This window comes from Eutrigla gurnardus (genome assembly GCF_963514095.1).
Source record: "Eutrigla gurnardus genome assembly, chromosome: 11".
NCBI classification, from domain to species: Eukaryota; Metazoa; Chordata; class Actinopteri; order Perciformes; family Triglidae; genus Eutrigla; species Eutrigla gurnardus.
In genome coordinates, this window is record NC_139925.1 from 4,517,914 (window position 1) to 4,525,788 (window position 7,875).

The 7,875-nt window shown below is 40.1% G+C and overlaps 1 protein-coding gene across 2 annotated transcripts in view; it reads left to right on the plus strand.

Moving 5' to 3' along the window:
* pik3ap1 (phosphoinositide-3-kinase adaptor protein 1) overlaps positions 1-4,722 on the plus strand; it is a 29,236-nt gene extending 24,514 nt beyond the window's left edge. For both annotated transcript variants that reach the window (XM_084021565.1, XM_084021564.1), the window contains exons 15-17: positions 34-104; positions 1,308-1,402; positions 3,923-4,722. In XM_084021565.1, coding sequence (XP_083877691.1) covers positions 34-104; positions 1,308-1,402; positions 3,923-4,034 — 278 coding nt within the window. In that variant the 3' untranslated portion in view covers positions 4,035-4,722. The remainder of the gene's footprint in view (positions 1-33; positions 105-1,307; positions 1,403-3,922) is intronic.
* Positions 4,723-7,875: the final 3,153 nt, after the last annotated feature.

The following is a 7,875-nucleotide window of genomic DNA, read 5'->3' on the forward strand; positions in this document are numbered from 1 at the left end:
ATGAACCCTGTTTTTTATTGTTTTGTTTTCCAGGTACTGAGAGCAACAGACTCAGCACTCACAGCACCTTCAGCTACAGCAGCGGGACGGAGCCCGACTTTGAGGTGAGCCTGAATTAACAACAAACATACATCAGAAACTGAACCTTCACTTCGTCTTGCGGTGCTGCACTCGGTCCTCACGAGTGCATGTGAGCAGGCAGGTAGACAGAGAGTCTAGTGTTTGGCTTAATGCGGTAGTCTTCGGTTTCTAAATATACTTGTAGTTTGTGTGTGGCACGCACTGCTCAATGGTTTCTCAGAAATCACCAGAGTAATCAGAACTGTGGTGGATTTGGAGATATGGCAGATGTCAGTTTCACTGAACTCTTGTTGAAAGAGCCAGAAAGCGTACTTTATCAATTAAACAAACAAGTTGTGGATTATTATTTCTCTTTTTAACCAGTAATTGATTCATTGGCTAATTGTTGCAGCCCTATCCTGAAAAGTAAAGTGAAAGTAAAGTGCCTGAATCTGTCATTCTCTCTGCTGGCCATCAGGGGGCGACTCCTATCTGGTTGTATAGAAGTCTATGAGAAAATGGTCCTACTTCTCTCTGCTGGCCACCAGGGGGCGACTCCTCTCTGGTTGTATAGAAGTCTATGAGAAAATGGTCCTACTTCTCTCTGCTGGCCACCAGGGGGCGACTCCTCTCTGGTTGTATAGAAGTCTATGAGAAAATGGTCCTACTTCTCTCTGCTGGCCACCAGGGGGCGACTCCTCTCTGCTTGTATAGAAGTCTATGAGAAAATGGTCCTACTTCTCTCTGCTGGCCACCAGGGGGCGACTCCTCTCTGGTTGTATAGAAGTCTATGAGAAAATGGTCCTACTTCTCTCTGCTGGCCACCAGGGGGCGACTCCTCTCTGCTTGTATAGAAGTCTATGAGAAAATGGTCCTACTTCTCTCTGCTGGCCACCAGGGGGCGACTCCTCTCTGCTTGTATAGAAGTCTATGAGAAAATGGTCCTACTTCTCTCTTGATGTATTATCTCAGTAAACATTGTAAACATGAGTTTATGGTCTCAATCTCTAGTTCCAAGTCTTCTTCAATCCAGCATGGTACCCGTTGCTCCTCCACAGTCCAAATATGGTCACTGGTTGCAAAAATTCCAAGATGGTGACGGGGCAAAATGCCGAATTCGAGGCTTCAAAACTGTAGTCCACAAACCAACATCCACTTCTTATATTCAGTCGATGTTTCAGCTGTAAATGTGGAGTATTGTGGTAGGCTGGACTTTTCAAAATGTCTTTTGTATTTTTTTTTTAAAGGACACGATAGAAAACGTCCCTCCGCCACGACCTCCGCGGCCGTCTGATGCTGCACCCCTCGCTCCACCCAGGATTCCTCCACGGGTCCCAGACAGGTCAGTTTAAAGACCAGCCATCCAGATTACTGATTCAATTCTAATTAATTTCGATCAGAGTGCTACAGGGAGGACGAATGTTTGTAGGCCAACCCTGGAAGTTATCATCACACAGGCAAACAGAAGTAAAAATCTCTCTAACGTTAGTATTTAAGCAAACTTCACCACCATGAGCAAACAGAACGCTTCAAAATTCAGTGGGGTTTTTATCGACACATGTAAATATCATAGAACATAAGTCTCTTAAGCTCATGTTAACCACAGAACTTATTCCAGGCATCTCACTAAAAGCCCATTAAGAAAAAATCCACATTTGATTCTAAGATAAGGGAACCGGAAGTGCAAATATGCTGACTAATTTCTGGGTATTAGGACTCATTCCTCGAGCTCTCAGTAACAGCTCTAATAGAAGTATAAGAGTAAGAGTGAGAAAAGAGAAACGATGAAGAGGAAATGCTCACCAGCGATGGCTCACAGCTGTGCATTAGTGGGTGGAGCCAACATGAGAAAAGCCTTGATGTTCATGCTCATAAACGTATTAATAGTTACTCAGAGGTGATCTGAAACCATAGAGGTGTTATCATCATCTCTCTAAGAGAGCTGCATCGTGCATGAAGAATCTTTCTTGTTTGTGAACAGTTAGGTCTCTAATCATGAATAAGTAATGTTCCTTAAATAAATGTAAAGACTCATAAACACACACACACACACACACACACACAGTTCACCGCGGCAAGAAAGTTTGATGTGCTGCAAATAATGTGATAAAATCTACCCGGGTGGGTTTTTATTCTTGCTCATTTCACGGCACTGTGAGATCTGATTAAGTGTGTGTGTGTGTGTGTGTGTGTGTGTGTGTGTGTGTGTGTGTGTGTGTGTGTGTGTGTGTGTGTGTTCTGTACGTTTTTAAGTTAAGAAAGAAAACGCTGATGATTGTGTGCACTGCAAAAATGGAATTTCAAGAAAGTAAAAAAAGCCTTGTATCAAGAAAATAAGTCTTATTTTTTGTCCAAAAAGAATATTAATCTTGTCAAGCAAGTTTTGCATTAGAAAAAATATCTCATTTTAAGAAAGTATGCCTTACTTTTTCTTGATAAGATATTCCAGCTAATTTTGAGCTAGAATGAACCAGAAAAAGAGTATAAAAATGTTTTACGATCAAACCCAGCGGGGCACCAAGATTATTTGCCTCATTTTAAGAGTAAGACCATTTGCACAACATCTCAATTCAAGAATGCCATGAAACAAGGACAAAAGTTTTTATTATTAATATTTTCATTTTCATTACAGGACAGTTGCTTGGTGAGATTGAAAACCATATGGGATATTATGCTGCAAACCAGCTGCAACATGATGTTTAGTTGCTATGCTGCTACAATAACTGATGTATTATTATTTTGATAGTGAGGTTCAAATCAAAACTGGCTTTTCAATCTGTTTGATTATGATGGATCTGGAATGCAGAAGTGCCCTTTTTTTTTTGGATGTTGAATTGAGCAATGCAAAGTTAATAAAAAAATTAATTGGGGCGGCCGGTGGCGCAGTGGATAAGGCAGCCGCCCCATGTACGGAGGCTCAGCCTCGACGCGGAGATCAGTGGTTCGACTCCCGGCCCGGCAATCTCCTTCGCCCACACTGGGAGTCTCCTCTATCTCCCCTTTCCACACTGTCTCTCTCATAATCAAAATAAAAAAGGCTTGCATGGTACTCCAGCCATAAAAAAAAAAAATTAACTGAGAAAGTTTCAAGTCAAGTATCTTGATTTAAGACATTACTTTTATATTTGTTATGCTGTTTTAAGAAATGATGTCTTATTTTAACTACTTTTATGCTCATTATCAATCCCAGATTAAGGTGTAATTTCTTAAATTAGTAAAGAGACTTAAATTCTAATTTTGAGTAATTTAATCTTGAATTAGTGTTTTTTTCATTGCTTGTTTTAGAAGAATTTGGATTAGTTTAAGATTTTCTGTCTAGTTTAAAGTCTCATTTTAGTCTTTCGGAGCTAAGAAATTTGGGCTTATTTTAAGAATTGCTTGTCAAGCAAAAAAAGCTTACCCCATTGGCAGATTTTTTTGCTTGATACAAGATAATTTGATTGAATATGAGAATATTTTACTTCTTTCTAGAAGGGCTGTTTTTGCAGTGTGATTAAGGAGCATGACATGACACCAAACAATCAATACGATAAGATGCAAGAGACGAGAATTTAACTCTTTAAATTATTATGGCATAGAACTGTGAATGACCAGAGTTGATTTTAAACTGTGACATCATCAGGAAGGAGGAGCTGCAGAAACTGAACGCACTCCTTCCACTCAGAGCACCGCGCTCGTCTTTTCCTAAATCCTGATTTTTTTACTTCGAGTCACATCGTAGGTGACTGCCACCCACAGTACAAACAAACGAATGACTTCAAAATAGTCACAAAGGCAAATAAAGGGAGATTTAACACCAAGGACTGCTTTTCTTGTTGTTTTTCCCCCCGATGATAATCTCAAATTGTCTTGTTTGTCTCAGGGTGCCTGAGAAGATGCTGCATGAGCGCTACATATCCTGCCCGACTCGAGCACTTCCTCAAAGACCCTCCCACGTGAACTCGGCGCCGCCCATCCCTCGACGCCTGCGGTGATGGACACACACATCTGCTGGTTTACTTGCTAGAGTATCTGAGTATCCAAAGAGGGAACACAGCAACCTCCAGGATTTAACAAGATGAATACACGCAGAAAGACACTTTTATTTTTATATTTATCATTGTGCCAAACCGATCCATTCACATCCCATAATATCTCAGTGTGTGTTTGGGTTTGTGTATTTGTGTGAGTCTGATATTCACTGTATTCTGGTATGAACAACTTTTCCCTGTAATAACCCTGGAACATTTAAAGACTTTACTGTGGCAATTGAAAAGTGTATTAACAAAATGTATGTATTTTTTTTAATAAGTCTTAAATATAATGTGTTTGGGGATAAAAGCAAAATAAGTGGTTTTAATTTAAATCTTAATGATGATATTTAAACATGGTTGAAAGTTGGTCCTCTGTTAACTGAGCCAGTGACATTAATGTGGTCAAGTTCACCAGAGAAAAATGATATTCCTTTTTATAAATACTAGTACTCATTATATTGTACTTTTCCATCACGTGTCACCTTTATTCTTCTTGAAGGACTTTTAATGGTTGTGATATTTGTCTTTCTTAAATTCGGTGATTTCAAGGGTGGAACATAAAATAACCTTTAGGAAGTCAGTTTTGTTGTTTGTTTGTCTGAATTTCATAATGAAATATAAAAAAAGATGTTCCTTTTATACACTTGAATGTGTTTTGTTTTCATTGGCTCCTTCACAACCAGTATCGATTTAATTATTGTGCAATATGAGGATTGGTCACTAGATGGTGCTCTACATTCTGTTTGGACTCCATTGACTTTCTTTTTTTTCTCCCATGTATGTGAACCTGTCTGTTTATAAGCATGCAGCAGTTTATTTAATGTATACATGACTTCACTGTTATGAATATAAGTTCAACTTTCCCCTCAAAAGTTCTGAGAGGAGAGACACTGTACAAAGTCGGAGAGAGTGAAGCAAGTTGGGACTTCCTGTCAGAACTTTCAAAGTAAAATCTTCACTCATGACTTCACAGCATCAAAGTGGAAAGAAAAATGTAAAGCATGTTTTAAATTAAAGTATGTTTTATATATTTGATCACTCACTGGAAATGTTTTTGTTTAAAAACCCAATCCAGATTTTTCAGGGTTAGTTTCCAAGTGTTTTTTCTGTGACCTTTGTTGCAGAAAAATATTATATATTATAGAGCATGTTAATATTCATCAGTGGATACATCTTAATCATGAGAAACTATTAAGTTTAATTTAATAGTCAGGCTTATGTGTAATATTGTACAAAAAGAATACTGGAAAAATGTTTTCTCATGGTCACTATTCAGTTTAGTATAATAGGAATGTCAACGCATGCCTGTTTAGGCCCCAACTGGAAAAATCAATAGCAAAATCACATGCATCACCTTGAAAAAGATGATTTTTGAACAATGGGTCAAATGACTAATGGTAAAGTAGGGGGTTTCATTCATGATGGTAGATGCCAGCTGTGCTGAGCGTTTCAGCATCTTTAGCTCATAGTTTTGGTTTTTAGGGGCTTCAGCTGTTCTGTATTGAGGTTAACTGTACTGACCTTACCGCCTCAATTATTATTATTTAGGGCGTGGCTACCTTGTGATTGACAGGTCGCTATCAATGCAGTTAACTATTAAGATGACTTTAACACTTAGCTGTTAAATTGACCTTGAATTATGAAGCTACCTTTTCTTAACAGGTCACACCAGAATCCAGATGGATCCAGTAAGGTTGCTGTTCTGCTGCTAGTGTTCGTCAGATCCACCCGTCGCTCCCCCGTGTCCAAATATGGTAACTTCCTTCACTGGTTGCAAAACAAACAAAAAAATCGAGACGGCAACGGCCAAAATCCAAGATGGCGACAGTTACAATTCCGAACTCTTTACAAACCGCAGTCCACAAACTTGTGGGCGACGTTACGATGACTACGTCCACTTCTTATATACAGTCTACGCGAAAAGCATATAAAAGAACCCACTGTACGTTTGCTAATGTTACCTGCCCGGCAACAAACTACCGGAAGGACGGAAGCTACTAGCTAACGTCAGCTAGCAAAGTGGAGCATTTATCAGCTACGCTTTTCCCGGGGGTTGATGGCGACGAAAAACCGGCATATAGGAGGGTGAATAATAGTATCCTTATATTCTACAAGTGGTCTGAACTCCTAATGAACGCTAGAAATGCTGCCATGTTGCCTAGAAAAGCTAAGCTACTGCTTTGTTTGCTAACATTGTAGTCATAAACTGTTTTCAGCTTTCTCCAAAATGGACGACATAATATCTACACATGAATGGGTGAGTACTTAACATTTTGAATGTGGGTTTAAACATTTATTTCAGTTTCATAATGAAGTGACGGAGTCCAGGCTTTTATTGTGAAGGGACGGTGGCCCGCCCCCCCCCGGTGCCAGGTGGTTTGTGTGGTGCGGCGGCAGCGTTGACGCAGCTGAGGCCGGTGAGGGTGAAGCGCTGACGGGACGCCGGTGGAGAGCAGCAGCCGTCGGCGGCGCACGGAGCTCAGCGGAGTGTGTCTGCAGCAGCGAGCTTAACGCTGGATAACCACCTCACCGAGGTAAGCATGTCCCCGGCATGGATACCCGCTGGATAACGGCTTCTGGAGGTTTATTATAATTCCATTTTTTTTTTATCTTTATTTATTTATTTTTACATGGGCAGCATAACAGCTGACTTTGTGTTTTGAGCGTGTGACGCAAAAAAAAAAAAAAAAGCACTTAATTTATTTCTGATTCATCAGCCAAGTCATTAAGCGGGAATCCAGCAGAACATTTATCAATCGCGAGTTTCTATTTTATGAGTCTATTTGTGATGCAAAGAGGCTTCGGGACAGTTGCTGCAGTGTACGGACCGATCCATCCGCTACAATGCGATGGGTGCCGCACTCTCAAGCTCAATGCCCAGGAGATTTAAAAAGAAAAAGTCTGGTTATTAAACGCTTCCTGTCTTTTATAATTATAATATATAAAAATACATCCTAGTGTGGCTGTTTCTTTGAATTGGCAGGTGGCAGCGAGGCTTATTAGCTGTCAGTATGATTCATAGGCAGCCAGCAGACTACAGTGCTGCTCCACACATACAACGAAGCTGTGGCATCAGGACCACTAATGGGATGCATCTTATGCGGCAGGAAAACTTTAGTAATGCTATTTATTTATTTATTTTTTAACACAACAAGTCCAGATTGGATTGTTGCCATTTTGGATTGGATGATTTATTTTGAAGGTGAAGGAGTAGTTTTGCATCCATGAGGTGAATTCTTAAGTGGTAATAAAACAGGCTTTTTATTTTAGAGGAATGTGTTTGTTCACTTCTTATCCCGGCGTGTGTGTGTGTGTGTGTGTTGGAGTGTAATGGAGCCACTATCCTCTGCGGTTATTGACACAGTGGAGCTGAATGTTAAACTTCCTGTTGTATAGTCTGACAAACAGGTCTGCCCGAGGCCTCATATTGAACAGCATGTGCCAGGAACAACTGCCTCGCAGCACAAGTGTGAACCCATATAGACACAAGGACGATAAATACACTCACCTCTTGTTAGCAGGAATATGCTTTTCAACGATGTGTGAGTTTGACAGAAAATCCGTTTCTGTCGATGAGCCATGTGTCGTTTTCCTCTGCAACTCTTCATTCACTATTTTACTACAGTGGTGATTTCTTTTTCTTTTTTTTACTCCCAAGAGATCTTAGTAACGTGACGCTACACAAGCTTAATAAAACATTAACCCCCGGCCCACAAATAATTCATCCACTGCTTCGAGGACAGAGGCCAAGCAGGAAGGAAGACTTGATTTACTCAAGAAAAGAAGAAAAAGTTGAATGTGG